General features: G+C 38.2%; 1 protein-coding gene and 1 pseudogene across 1 annotated transcript in view; both read right to left on the bottom strand.

Moving 5' to 3' along the window:
• The window catches only part of LOC122468031 (fibrous sheath-interacting protein 1-like), a 74,021-nt gene that overhangs the window by 26,875 nt on the left and 31,264 nt on the right, over positions 1-15,882 (bottom strand). Inside the window, exons 6-7 of the mRNA XM_043554521.1 lie at positions 5,126-5,224; positions 2,678-2,802 (exon numbers count right to left, since the gene is read on the bottom strand). Coding sequence (XP_043410456.1) covers positions 2,678-2,802; positions 5,126-5,224 — 224 coding nt within the window. The remainder of the gene's footprint in view (positions 1-2,677; positions 2,803-5,125; positions 5,225-15,882) is intronic.
• On the bottom strand, positions 1,046-2,570 carry LOC122468797 (annotated as a pseudogene).

Below are 15,882 nucleotides of genomic sequence, written 5' to 3'. Positions count from 1 at the left end.
GCAATTCATGTTCAGGAAAATAAAAGTGGGCCCTGAGGTTTCTATAGTACAGACACATTAAGGTAAAAGTTGTGAGATTAGGCATTTTTCATTTGTGACGTACATTCCAGCTATAAGCAGGCCCTCATGTTAGCCATTTCAACAACACTTTATTTAAAATATAAAACAATAAAACATGGGAAGTTTGCAAACCTCTCGTTATATATCAATGTAATAACTTATCTGCTGAGGTATTTGGAAGGATCTTGCCACTTCCTATGTGGCATATATCTACTGACTGAAACTGCTTTTATTTATTTGTTTTTATCTGTGATTTTTAATTATCTTAAGCCTTACTACATAATTTACACATGTGTGCTGATGGCATATGTCCTCTGCTTTAATCCTTCTAATGAGTTGGCAAAAGCACCATTAGCAATCACACATATGTGGTATTTCTACAGTTGCATTATTGAAGGGCTGTTTAAAAGACAATCCTGAATTATAACTTAGTCTGACTGAGTGAAGAATTCGCAAGCGAAGTTCGCTACTACAGTGTGACAGGTCACACTAAATTTTAAAAATATCTGGCCTTACAGCTCATCTATAAAACGTGAGAAGTGTTAAATATTCTTTGTTTGGTATTATACATAAGCCACATGAAAATGTGTTTAATTAAGCAAAAGGTAGCATTTTAGATGCCGTGAACTTTAATTAAATCGGCAGTTAGGACCAAAAAGATAAAGTGGACGTTGCCAGCTTCAGCCCTGGACTTTTACAGGCTAACTAACACAACATTAAAACCCAGCTGAGTCTTGCTGTTTGTTGGGAGAGTAAAGGGATTTCCTCGGTATTTAAATAAATATAACAAGTTATATAATTCTAAGTATTAAACCCATCTCCTACAGGTTTAGAGATGGCAGTTACCATCTCTGTGAAAAGTTGAACATTACCAATCGATTCCAACCCTATCTTTCAAAGGGGAAAACAGGGACAGCACTGGTAATTCTGGTAATTCTGAACCAGGATTACTATCCAAGTTCAAAAAGCTGATCAGATTCACTTAACCACAAGCCAATCGTACTTAAATCAGGACTGTCCAAAAGGAATAGTCTGTCAGCCATTCCTGATCCAAATTCTGGTGTCTGAGATCAATTTAAATATGGTACACATAAAAGAAGTCATGAGACATTTGGTTCTGTAATAAATAAGCAGTGGCCAACGATTACTCCTTAGTAGCTTTTTTGAGATAAACTGTCAAGTCTGTCCTCTCCCTTTGTCTTCTTAAAGCCAGTGAAGATCAGTTTTCTTCCAGGGATGTACTTCTTGGGATTCTCCAACTACTCCATCAGTGTCTCCTCTCCCCAGGTGATGTCTTTATTCTTGTTGGCATCCGTGTAAGAAACTCCAGGGGCCTGACTTGTCTCTCACACAAACAGACCATGGGCGCTTGTCTCATTCTTGTGCGTCCCTCCCCTTTCCATGGTATGGCACTGGGCACGCTACTGAACAAAGTTCTTCTTGCCCTTCACAACATCATCCATCGTAAAGTCACTCTTTCGTCGCACCCAAAAAGAAGTGCCCGCTTGCAAGCTGCACATCCTGCTGTCTCCTAAATGAAATTGCTTTGACATTTCAAGAGCGTCATATAGGAAATTTGAACAAAGATTCAGCGACTGTTGTTAAAAGGGGAAAAGGGAAATCTATGCGGGGGCTGCTGTGTCAGCAAGAACCCCGGGTGTGGGGAAAATGCTACTGCTCTTGGCAAATTAAATAAAGCAGCATAAAATGGGCCAGCACAGAGAGATCGGGTTGGAGATTTCCTTCAGATCAGACGAACATAAAGAGAAAAACCAGAGGTCCAGAGGCCAGTCCTGGCAGTGGCACATTGACCCACAAATCTAGTCTACCTGGAAATGACGTGGCAGTTGTGGAAGAAGCATCAGGCTTGAACTGGGAGGAATTATTTAACTCTCTGCTCTTATGAATAACTTTACACTCACCAATGCAGTTTTCTAGTAACCTGACTGCCTGAGTGGTTTGCCACAAGCCTTCTGCCCACTGCACCTACATTTCTTACCGTAAATTAATTAATCAGCATTCTGGTCTAATAGGGGAACCCCTTTTCCCTTGGTTAGTTTGCCTTGAGGACACCAAGTCAGGCTGTAGGGTCTGGAAGATCAAGGTTGAAATAATCAAGGCAAGTGACAAGTGATAGGCTTCCTGGAGGCTCAGCTGGAGGGGTCAGGGGACAGACAACCAACTGGCCTCTCCAGCTGTCCCAGGAGCATTTTCCATGCAAATTTCTAAATGCACCAGCTATAACATCAGTCTCATTACTTTCAAAAGCCAATTTTACTAATATGCAATTTAAAATCTGGGAAGCATTGTCTGACGCTATTACCTAAATAAATGTTTTTCAAATTGCAGGAACCGGATTCATTTCTGGGTAGTGAAGTAAACGTATTGAGTTGCAGCTAGCATTTTTAGAAGAGGTAGAATAAGATAGGATGGAATTAAAACTAGTAAAGTTAAGTACTGGTCCATAAAATTTTTCTTTCATTTATATAGACTGTTCCAATTACATACATATGTGTCATGATCAAAAAAAAAATATTTAAAGACACTGAACACAACTATTTTCATTTTCATAACTCTTTAATCCCATATTCTGGTTTCTAAATTTCTAAGTACATACCTCAATGTTTCGTTTAATAAAATCCTGGCTGTGTTTACCCCTGAGCTTAATCTTTTCTGTATTTGAGAAAGGTTTCTTTTCTGCTCTGATCAATGACTCATTTCCTTCCACATCATAGGTAAAATCTAATATTAAAAAAAGTTCAAAATTTTTCATAATTATAATTGTCCATTATGCTACAATTTTACCTTATGCACACATTTAAAATATATAACACACATAGAAAAACTTCCAAACTCCAAATCCAGAAACCTAATATATATATGGAGATTTATTCTTATGGGTAAAAAAGATATAATACATACACACACTCACACACATGAATATTACTCAGCCATAAAAAATAGTAAGATCTCGCCATTTACGACAACACAAATGAACCTAGAGGAATTATGCTAAGTGAAATAAGTCAGACCAAGAAAGACAAATACCATATGATTTCGCTCATATGTGGAATCTAAAAAGCAAAACAAATGGATAAACAAACAAACAAAAAGCCAAATCAGACCTATAGTATGGAGAGCAAAGTGATGGTCTCCAGACGGCGGGGGGGGGGGGGGGGGGGGGTAGGAGATGGGCAAAATGGGTGAAGGAGAGTGGCAGATACAAGTTTCCAATTATGGAATGGATGGGTCACAGGGATGAAAGGCACAGCGTAGGGAATCGAGTCAATGACATCATAATAGCGTGGCATGGTGGCCGAGGGAGCTACACTTGTGGTGAGTGTGGATTAACATATAAACCTGTCAAATCACTATGTGGTACATCTCAAACTAGCATAACATGTGTGCCACCTATACTCAGAGGAAATTAATTAATTAATATATTTTATTTTAGTCTTTATATGAAACAAAACTTCCCCAAAAGACTAGAGTCATCTATCCTGTGATTCTATTAATATGCCAGCACCCTCTCTGAACAGTAAGTGTGTGTTCACACCCGTCTTTTAAGCAAGGTCTGGGCATAAGTGTCCTGGATGTTCCACATCCCATCCGCACAAAGCCTTACAGCTCATCTCACTTTGTCAGTTTTTCCCAACCTTTGAAAAGAGGCCTGAGTCACCTTCTGACCCTGGGTGCTCAAAACAAGGGTGAGAAAAATACTTATGGACTCTTATTCCCTTTACTAAATATCTTTCTTCACTGTCATCATGTTCAAAGCATTTAAAGCAAGATCATGTGAAAGCTTCTTTAAAGCTCTAAAAACAGGCATAGGGAAGACTTTTCTTAAGTGACAAATGGAATCTACCCTACAAATCAGGACAAATGGCCACATTAAAGTCCAAGAGGGAAAAACACCAACCAGTAGCTCAACACAGACAAGGTTTGCTTAAAAGTTATCTGGGCCTTAGAAGAGAGGGTACATCAATAAAAAGGACTAAGGGAGCTAGTAAGTTGGCATATTTATAGCTAATTATCAAAGATTCAACACAAATTTAATAATTAAAGAATATATTTTGATAACAATACCTAGAAAGAACCGGGAAGAGAGTAAGATCTCTGGATTTAAATTCTTTTCAAAGAAAAATAAATTTGAGTAAGAAAAAAGTTTCACTTAAATTTAAGTTACAAGTGTCTAGGCAAATAAATCTGGGCTTTATTATTGGGATTTTATTTCTTTAATCAATAATGTTTCTTAATCAACTACCAATAGTTAAAGTACGAGTTACTTTTTTGGTGCATGGCCTCCTTAGATACAAAACAGAACTTTTCCTCATATTACAACTTGTATATAGTCTTTTGAGCTGAAATATAAAGTCTATTCATTCCGTCAAAATTTCATATACTCTTAAAAATACAATATTAAGATAACTCATATTAAATGCATCCACATCTACATTTATAATGATTTCTTTAAAATACACTTTCAATAAACTATAGTAAAAACATTGGACTGCCTGGTCAGACTGTCTCACTAGAAATGTCCTCTTCTCCCCATCCTGGTGGTGATCAACAGGAACAGAAGTTTCCATGTTTCTATAGTAACCCCAACCCTTGCTCGGTTTGATGAGTTGGTTGGACCAGTGGTCAGCATTTAACCCAAGCTGGATCAGTTGGTATCTTCTCTGCAATTCTGGCACTGAGTTTCCCTCTCAATGATTAACCACAGAATATGCTTGTGGGAATCAAAAAAGCTGTCTACCTCCAGGATTGTTTCCATAAATTTTCTTTTTTGCTTAAGTTAGTTTTCCATTACTTGCAGCCAGCTTTTCTTTAACTCTTTATCATATAAAATTTTAAATATCCAAAAGTAGAATGAATGCTATGATAAACCCTCAACAACTAACTTCAAAAATGATTAATGCATGACCAATCTTGTTTCATCTTGATTCAGTCACTTTCACCTGCCTCTGGATTAAATCAGATCAAATCATTTCATTTGTGAATGTTTCTATATATAGCTATATTTCTTGTGACAATATGCAAAATCACACAAATTAAAACATACCTTGATTGACATTCTGTTTACGGTTTTCATATTCTTCTGGAGGGACTTGAGTGTGAAACACTGAAAAAAAGGTGTCTTCATGCTCATAGCAAGAAGGATCTGTGGATTTAAAAACTCACTTGTTCAATACACAAAATAAGTGGGAAAGTGTCTACATGAACAATTGTTTAAACGTAAGATCTAATATTCTCTGCAATATTCCTCAATCCCCTCCACATATACATTTCTTAAAATGTCACTTCCAAGTAGAAATTATAATTATCTTTGTACACTTTAGCCATTGAAATGAACAGGAGAAAATCCAGATAGTCAAAAAGCATTTCCCTAGAACTTCTGTGCAAAGAAGATGTACAAGTGTGTGCTAAAACATCGCTTTAACTCCCTGGAATTAATGTATCCAAATCCCAACATTCATATTATAGAGAATATGCACACTGAGTAACTTTGTATTTTTCTCTTTGTTTTAGGTCCCCAAAGTAAAGATTTCAGATATAGGGTTAGTCATCAAGATAAAAGCATTGTGTTGGGAATGCAAACTGGTACAGCCACTCTGGAAAACAGTATGAAGTTTCCTCAAAAAACTAAAAAAATAGAACTATGCTTCAACCCAGCACTACTAGGCATTTATCCAAGGGATACAGGTGTGCTGTTTTGAAGGGACACATGCATCCCCATGTTGATAGTAGCACTATCAACAATAGCCAAAGTATGGAAAGAGCCCAAATGTCCATCGATGGATGAATGGATAAAGAAGATGTGGTATATATATACAATGGAGTATTACTCAGCAATCAAAAAGAATGAAATCTTGCCATTCGCAACTATGTGGATGGAACCTGAAGGTATTATGCTAAGGGAAATTAGTCAGTCAGAGAAAGACAAATATCATATGACTTCACTCATATGAGGACTTTAAGAGACAAAACAGATGAACGTAAGGGAAGGGAAACAAAAATCATATAAAAACAGGGAGGGGGACAAAACAGAGGAGACTCATAAATATGGAGAACAAACAGAGGGTTACTGGAGGGGTTGTGGGAGGGGGGATGGGCTAAATGGGTAAGGGGCATTAAGGAATCTACTCCTGAAATCATTCTTGCACTATATACTAACTAATTTGGATGTAAATTTTAAAAAATTAAAAATTAAATTAAAAAAAGAAAAAAAAGATAAAAGCATGTGTTTGAAAGAGAAAACCAGAAGACTCTTAGCAGTTAGGTTTCTTCCTTTTAGGATTTACACTCTTGGGCTTACACCCATAAAGAAATTAGGAAATTGTGTTTTTCAACTCTTATTTCAATGTAATTTATTTTATTTTCTCCTATTTAGCTAATTTAGACATTAAGATATTTGTAAGAAACTGCTAACATAAATAAGTATCCTATTTTTTTAAGTCTCTTTCTATGTCTTAATGTGAGAAACTGCCAGGTTGTGGCAAAGAAATATTTTTGCTTCCGAAACATGATAAATCTTAAAGATATTACAGGATCCACCACCTATCTTTAAAGCAAACTTGATTCAAGCACCTCTTTGAGATGATACAGGCAAAGGAAGTACACAGAAGATACATTCACCCCAACATACAAATATCACCAAATTCAAAACATACAACTTCTGATAGTAAAAAGAAATGTATCAATTCCAGTTCCCTAATGTGGAATTCATAATAATGTAGCATTGTTGGAATTGTCATTCCAACTTTAATCCCACACAATCTTTGAGGAGGAGTTAATCTAGCAAATCAGTGGTATAAACCTTGAGTGGAAGAGGGATAAGCTACTTTTGTGGAAAAGACAAAAAGGTTTAAAGTTCTTGTCAAGTGGTAGTATATTTATTTTTGATCCCATAATTCCTTCTTAATAGGAGTTTCACTCACTTTTACACTGAAGCATCTATAAAGATGCAAAAATATGAAATCTTGCAATACTAAAAACTATTACAGCAAAGTGATATTTGGAGATTTTTAAACTAAGGCCTTTTCCGAGGCTAAAATTATTCTTCTGACTCTGTGGCTCTTTACCCATATTCTCAGCGGTATTCTGTATATTCAGTACCTCAGAGAGAAAGTAAGTACAGCCTAGAACAAAGGCCTGATAGCTCAGCTTTGAGTTTAAAAGACAACAGTTTTGGAAGTCTGGTATTCAATTGCAGAAGCTTAACTCCTCAAGAGAAAAAAACAAAAAGCATCTTCTGAATTTCCAAATTCCTCCTTTAGAAAGCTCTTCCTTACAGTAAGGAAACAACTGATTACTATAAAGGAAATGTCAGAACTAGAAAACAGCCATTGGGGGTGGGGGGTGGTGCCTGGGTGGCTGAGTCGGTTAAGTGTCGGACCCTTGATTTTGGTTCAGATCATGATCTCACGGTACATGGGATAGAACCCCAAGTCGTGCACTGACAGTTCAGAGCATGCTTAGGATTCCCTCTCTTCCTCTCTGTCTTCTCCTCCCCTGCTCATGCATGTGTGCACTCGCTCTCTCTCCCAAAATAAATAAATAAACTTTAAAAAGAAAAGACAAGAAAATAGCCATTGGGTAACCATCATAATAATACTAGATTCAGGGGTGCCTGGGTGGCGCAGTCGGTAAAGCGTCCGACTTCAGCCAGGTCACGATCTCTCAGTCTGTGAGTTCGAGCCCCGCATCAGGCTCTGGGCTGGTGGCTCGGAGCCTGGAGCCTGTTTCCGATTCTGTGTCTCCCTCTCTCTCTGCCCCTCCCCCGTTCATGCTCTGTCTCTCTCTGTCCCAAAAATAAAAATTAAAAACGTTGAAAAAAAATTTAAAAAAAAAAATAATAATAATACTAGATTCAGATAAGAATCACCAATAGATGATAAAAGCAGCAGGTGAAACTTTGAAGAATGACAGAATAGCTTCAGAGTATATCTCCACGAGAGAACTTACTCAGTAAAAAAGGAAAAATACTAACTTTACAGTGGAGAAACCTGGAAGACACCACTTCAACCAAGTGATCAAGGTTAACCTTACAGTGATGGGACAATCGACATCATGCACTTTCTGCTAGGATCCCTGGGGGACACGGTGGGATTCCTGCCCAAAATGTATAACATGAACCTAAGCTTGTGGAAATATAAACAAACCCAGACTGGGTAACAATCTACAAAATATCAAGTCTATGGTCTTCAAAAACGCCAATGCCGTAAAACACAAAGAATGACCAAAGAGACATGACAACTAAATTCTTTGTTACAAAGGATTTTAGCGGGACACTTGGCAAAATATGAATAAAGCCTGTAGATTGAATAATAGTATTGAATCAACATTAATTACCTGATTTGTGCATGTGTGTGTGAACACATGTGGCCTTGTGTGAAGAGAGAGACAAATCTATACAGAGAGAGACAGAGACAGACAGAGACAGAGGAGGATGTGGTAAAATGTTAACACTTGGAGAATCTGGATAAAGCGTCTTGAAAACTCTTTGTACTTTTCTTGAGACTTGACGTCTGAAATTATATCAAAATTAAATTTAATAGGAAATTTTTAATAATTCCTCTCCTCACTAGAAACATTTATTCGGGGGGAGTTGGGGGAATCTCCCTTCGGAGATCAAGAGCCAGAGTGTGAGGGACTGAGCACATTTTAAATAAGAGCCTTACAAAAGAAAGATTGCAGGATGTGATTTTAAGTTGTTTCCTGCCTCCTAAGGAAGAAATCAAAGCCCATCCCACACGGTGCAGAAGGACCCAGAAGAGCATCGGAGGAAATGAGGTTAGAGTAGATACAAGTGACACAAGTGTGAAGCTGCTTCCTGGTACACATTCCCTTGGAGGCAGGTGAAATCCTGAAGTTGGATTGAGACACCCCCTCACACACACCCAAAGAAAACGAGGAAAGCCAGGTGCCTCACTGCACACTTGGAACTCTGAAAGAAGACTCCACACACAGTGCTCCACATTTACACGTGACAGCTGCAAAGCAGCAAAGGCAGTGTGCCACATTTAGAGGGAGACAGGGCCTGAAATTCATTTTCTCTCTCTCTCTCTCTCTCTCTCTCTCTCTCTCTCTCTCTCTCTCTCCCTCTCTCTCTCTCTCTCTCTCACTCACACACACACACACACACACACACACACATACACACACACTTCCTCATGGCTGGCCTATGGCATGGAGATCTAGAAATTCTCACTTACCCCTGTGAACTAGATGAAGCCCTCCCCCATTACACATCATTATGCCAACCAAAACTGAACATACCCAAATGTCCCTTACAATTGAGAACTATTCTATTAGACTATCACTTCAATAAATGCAAAATATCAAAGCAATGACCATAATATTATACGTTGCTATATTAGCTTTTAAAATATAGGGCTTATAAAAAATTCTAGAGAACAAGGGAAAGGCACCATCATTTTCCACTGAACTATTAGATCAATAAGGAAACAAGAACACAATAACAATAGAGAATAGTGAGAACACCATAAAGAATGCACTTGAGAGATAAAGCTATTTTCAGAAATAAATTCATAGCAATGATGCTTTTATCATATTGTTACAGACTGAATTGTATCCCTCCAAAATCTGTAGGCTGAAGCCCTAACCCTCAATGTGACTGTACTTAACAGGGCTGTTAAGGAGGTAATAAAAGCTAACTGAAGTCACTGGATGGGGGGCCCTTATCTAATAGAATTTATGGCCTTCCCAGAACAGGAAAACACACCAGAGATAACCTTTACCACTTCCGCCACTTCTCTGGAGCACAGAGAGAAGGCCATGAGGACATAGTGAGAAGGTGGCCATCGGCAGGCTGGGAGGATCGACCGCACCACAAAATGAATTTTCCACTATCTTGATCTTTGACTTCTAACCTCCAGAGCTGTGAGAAAATAAGTTTCTGCTGTTTTTAAGCCACCCAACCTGTGGTATCTTTTTATGGCAGCCCTAGCAGACTAATATACAGATTTTAAGGAAAAATAAAATAAGCTTAACTAACTTGACTAAAGAAGCTAGAGAAAACAATAGCAAGATCAAAAAAAGAAGAACGAAATGAGCCAGAATTAGCAAAGAAATTCAAAGCTGGCTCTTGAAGGTAGAAAAATCTACAAGTGTAATTTTAAAAAGAGAAAACACTAATTGTAATGAAGATGACATATCTTGATGAACGAATAAACACGCAGATCACTGAAACAGAAGAGAGAGTTCAGAAATAGACCCACAAAAATATAGTCAATTGATCTTTAACAAAAGAGCAAAGGCAATTCAATGGAGAGAGGATGACCTCTTTAACATGGTGCTGTAATAACTAACTAGATGTCCATGTGAACAGGAAAGAGAAAAGAAAAGAAAAGAAAAGAAAAGAAAAGAAAAACAAAGAACACAACAAAAACAAAGGGAAGGGAAGGGAAGGGAAGAGAAGACAGAGAAGGCCAGACAAGACCAGACCAGTTCTAGACATCTTACACTTTTCACAAATACTAGCTCAATTGAATTACAAACCTAAATGTAAAATACACAACTACAAAACTTCTAAAAGAAAATATAGGAGAAAAAGCCATGTGATCTTGGGTTTGGGGATATGTTTTCATATATAACACCAAAAGTATGATACATGAAAGAACAAAATTGATATATTGAACTTCATTAAAATTAAAAACTTCTGCTCTACCAAAGACACTGTAAAGAGAACGAAACAACTAGCCACAGGCTTGAAGAAATTATTTACAAAACACATATCCAAAATATACAAAGCACTTAAAAAGAAGAAAACAATAATCCCATTTTTTCAACTTTTTTAACAGTTATTTATTATTGAGAGACAGAGACAGCACACAAGCAGGGGAGGGGCAGAAAGAGAGGGAAACACAGAATCTGAAGCGGGCTCCAGGCTCTGAGCTGTCAGCACAGAGCCTGACATGGGGCTGGAACTCACGAACCATGAGATCATGACCTGAGCCGAAGTCGACGCTTAATGGACTGAGTCACCCAGGAGTCCCACAATAATCCAATTTTTTAAATGGGCAAAATATCTGAACAGACAGCTCAGTAAAGAAAATATACAAATAGCAAATAAGCATCTGGAAAGATACCATCATTTGTCATTAGGGAAATGCAAATTAAAACAACAATAAGATACTACTATCTACCTGTTAGAATGGCTAACATACAAAAAACAATACCGATTGCTGCCAAGGATGCAAAGCAACAGGAACTCTCACTGTTTGCACTGTTTGCAGATAGGAATATAAAACTGTACAGCTAACTTGAAAGACAGGCAGTGTCTTTCAAAGTTAAACAGTGTTACTATATGTTTCAACAATCCTGCTCCTAAATATTTACCTAAATGGAAATTTTATGTCCACAAAAATACCTGCATACCATGTGTAAAGCAGTTTTATTCATAATCACCAAAAACTGGAAGCAATCAAGACACCTTTCAATAGGTGAAGGTATAAACAAACTGTGGTACATCCATAAAATGAAATACTATTCAGGGACAAAGAAAGTAAGCAGCTCTCAAGCCACAAAAAGACATCAGATGAATCTTAAATGCAGAGTGCTAAGAGAAAGAACCCAATCTGAAAAGGCTACATGCTGTATGATTCTAATTACATACCATTCTGGAAAAGGCAAACTACAGAGGCAGTGAAAAGACCAGAATGGCTAGGGGTGCAGGGGCAGGAGGGAGAGTTGAATGGGAAGTCACACCGGGGATTTTTCACAGGGGTAAAACTATTCTGCACGACAGTCTAATACTGGTTACATGACACTGCACGTTTGACAACCTATAACTTCACAGCACAAAGAGTGAATCTTAAGGCATGAAAGTTTTCAAACTATTATTAGAATGTGAATTAGAATTAGAATTCTTATTAGATGTCATAGAATCCCAGGATGGAATGTAGAATGTGACCAAACAATCTAACTATGTTACAAATCTCTGAAGCGATCTCACTGGAGGGAGCAGAGGAAAAAGGTGTTCACCTTGAGTAACTTTGGAAATGAGTGGAGTCTGCAAGCCTAAAGGCAGTAGAGATGGCACCTGAGCACTGGACGCCAGCTGATTGTTTCCTATAGGGGTACAGGTGAACAGTTTTGATATCACTACACGTATAGTAGAAGTGAGCAATGGGCGAATGAAGGGCCAATGGTGAGAGCCAGGTTTCTCCTTGTTGGGAGTGGAGATTACAGGTAACGAAGGGGAAATGGCTAGAATGATTTATGTGGTAAAATAATAAAGTCGGAGATCTCAGTATAAACTCATGTTTAGCTTAACATAGATACAGATGGTTACACATAGAAATATTTAGGGGCGCCTGGGGGGCTCAGTCGCTTAAGCGTCCAACTCTTGATTTTGACTCTTTGATTTTGTGGTATAGTCATACCACATTGGGCGTGGAGCCAGACTGGGATTCTCTCTCTCCTTCTGTCTCTGCCCCTCCTCTGCTCATTCTCCCCCCACCTCAAAAAAGTAGTTTATAAAAAAAAGTACTATTTAAAAATAATGCAGGGGTGCCTGGGTGGCTCAGTCGGTTGGGCGTCCGACTTCCGCTCAGGTCATGATCTCACAGTTTGTGAGTTCGAGCCCCACGTCAGGTTCTGTGCTGACAGCTCGGAGCCTGGAGCCTGCTTGGGATTCTGTGTGTGTGTCTCTCTCTCTTCCCCTCCCGCACTCACACTCTGCCTCTCTCTCCCTCAAAACTAAATAAACATTAAAAAAGTTATAAATAATGCATACAACAGGTTAGTATACCCACAAATATTTCCTTTCTCAGAGGCTCAGAATCAGTGACTCCCCACTAGAAACAAGCATACCCAGCATCCAGATCTTGGTATCTAATATCTTTCTCCAGTCAGAGGAACCAGGGCTCCTTGAAGAGACAACTGATTCTAGGTCTCAGATACGAAATACACAAGCTGAGTCTGGTGCATCCTGTAGTGCCAGAGAGTAAGGAAGTGTTCAACAACAACAAAACAAAACCCACAGTTGTTGAAGGCACATCAAAGGGACACAGGAGTCAATTGAAAGAGCTCTCAATGACCAAAGCTGGAAAAATTTGAGCAGAAAATAAAGTAATATTAGATTAAAATCCAGTGTATGAAATAAATATCCACAAGTCTATATTGATATAAATAAATGATTGAATAAACAGATACATGGGAAGAAAAGACAAATCTCCCATGCAGAATAATTCAAAATAATTTATGTAAATACTCTGCCTTCAAGGAGGTGAAGCATAACTGCCCACCTCTCAAGTAAGAGCTGTGCACAGTAACTTCCTTCCAGAGAAGACAGGATGGAAAGGGGGAAAAATTGAAGAACTTCACAGTGGAGAACTCTAACAAACACCTCTTCAGCCAGGTGATCAAAGTTAACATCAACAGTGATGAGTCATGTTGACAGTTATGATGTGATGAAATGGAAATGGCATTTTAACTCTATAGTCTTCCAAGAACATACAACCCTAGTAAACTATAAGAAAAGCATGGATAAATTGCAATTTCTGGAAATTCCACATAGTACTTGATCAGTACTCCTCATAACTGCCAAAGTCATCAAAAACAAGGAAAGTCAGGGGGTGCCTGGGTGACTCAGTCAATTAAGCATCCAACTCGATTTCGGCTCAGGTCATGATCTTGAGGTTTGTCCGTTCAAGCCTCACAACAGGCTCTGTGCTGATGGTGCAAGACTGCTTGAGATTCTCTTTCTCTCCCTCTGTTTCTACCCCACACTCACTCGCTCACTCTTTCTCTCGCTCAAAATAAATAAATAAAGCTTAAAAAAAAACAAAAAAAAAAACCACAAGGGAAGTCTGAGAAAGTGCACAGCCAAGAGTAGCCCAGAGAGACAGGAGGACCAAATGCAATGTGCTATCCTGGATGGCCCCTGGAACAGAAGAAAAAGCATTGGGTAAAAACTAAAGTCTGAATAAAGTGTGGGTTTTAGTTAATAATAATGTATCAATATTGGTTCATTAATTGTAACAAACGTACCATACTCTGGTAATAATAGGGGAAACTGGCTGCACGTATATGGGAAATCATTATACTACCATCCTAATTTCTCTGTAAATCTAAAACTGTGCTAAAATAAAAAGTTAATTTTATTTTTTTTTAATTTTTTTTTCAACGTTTTTTTTTAAATTTATTTTGGGACAGAGAGAGACAGAGCATGAATGGGGGAAGGGCAGAGAGAGAGAGAGGGAGACACAGAATCGGAAACAGGCTCCAGGCTCCGAGCCGTCAGCCCAGAGCCCGACGCGGGGCTCGAACCCACGGACCACAAGATCGTGACCTGGCTGAAGTCGGACGCTTAACCGACTGCGCCACCCAGGCGCCCCAAAAAGTTAATTTTAAAAAAGAAAACATTTTAGATTAAGAGGAGGAAAGGAAAACACAAATGAAATTAGAAATAAGAATACGGAACGTAATAAACAAGGAGAATTAATCTTTTAAAATACTATATGAAATTTTTTTTAGTAAAATGTTAAATCTTGGTGAAATGGATATTTTGGAATCTCCCAGACATGGGTGTATTGCCAGAATTGACTCAGAAGATGAGAAAACTGAAATATAATAGTAAATATGAAAGAAGCTAAGAAAAGCGTCGGTGAATTGCCTCCAAGAAATTATTTGAACCAGATGGTTTTTCCAGTGAAATCTTTCAAGTTTTTAGGGAACAGATAATCCCCATGTTATATAAACTATTTCGAAGCATAGAAATAAATGAACATCTAGCCCCAATCATTTTATGAAGTGAACATAACCTAACAAAGCATAGGCACACACCTCCTAACCCCACCTCTAACGTCAACACCATAACACACGTGCACATGGACACACACACACACAGAGGAAATCTCATTATAAATCTCATAAGTACAGACGTGAAAATTCTGAATAAATTCAGCCATTGAAATCTGGTACTAAATTAAAAGAATAATCCTCTCTAACCAAGAAACACTGACCCAGAAATAAAAGACTTTCCTAGCATTTAAATACATTGATTTTTAAACATTAGTGTGTCAAGACAGAAAAATTTTATGATTGTTTAAATAGATAATAAAAGGCATTCATAAATTTCAACACTAAGTCTTTATGAAGTTATCAGAATAGGAATAATTATTGAAAAGGACACAAAAATTCATACACTTTCCAGGTGATCATAAACTAACAAGACTCAAAGCAAACAACTAAAGATAATTAGAATTGATCAGGTAATTTAATTATCACTGAGAGCCAGAAGAGATCAATGTCCCAACTCAAGCAGTCAGGCAGAAGAGGGCAAATCCTTCCTTCATCCATCCTTGAGTTCTATTCAGACCTCAACAGATCAGCTGATGCCCACCCACACTGGGGAAGGTAATGTACGCAACTCAGTCTACCAGTTCAAACGGTAGTCTCTCCTGGAAACATCCTGGATGATACACCCAGAAATAATGCTTAACCCAGACATCTAGGCATCCCATGATCCAGTCAAGTTGACACATAAAATTAAGCATCACAAAGACTGGATGGATGATGAAACCATTAATCCAGATAGAAGAAACATACAAAAGGAGGAACAGATTTTAACACTAGGAAGTAAGGGAGAGGGGAGAAGAAAAAGAGGAAAGCCAGAAGGAAATAATGATACCAGTAAAAATGTTACGGGTCCATGACTGGCTACCTGTGCCAGATGCTACAGAGAGGTCACACAGGATAAAAATTGGAAATATGCCACCAGGTTTAGAATCTAAGAGGACTCCTGATTGAGGTAGTTTCTGTTGTGTGAAAGGAGAAAATACAGACCACCGA

The sequence above is a fragment of the Prionailurus bengalensis genome, chromosome B3, assembly GCF_016509475.1.
Source record: "Prionailurus bengalensis isolate Pbe53 chromosome B3, Fcat_Pben_1.1_paternal_pri, whole genome shotgun sequence".
NCBI classification, from domain to species: domain Eukaryota; kingdom Metazoa; phylum Chordata; class Mammalia; order Carnivora; family Felidae; genus Prionailurus; species Prionailurus bengalensis.
Note: the sequence above shows the minus strand (reverse complement) of the source record. Positions and strands in the feature narration are given on the sequence as shown.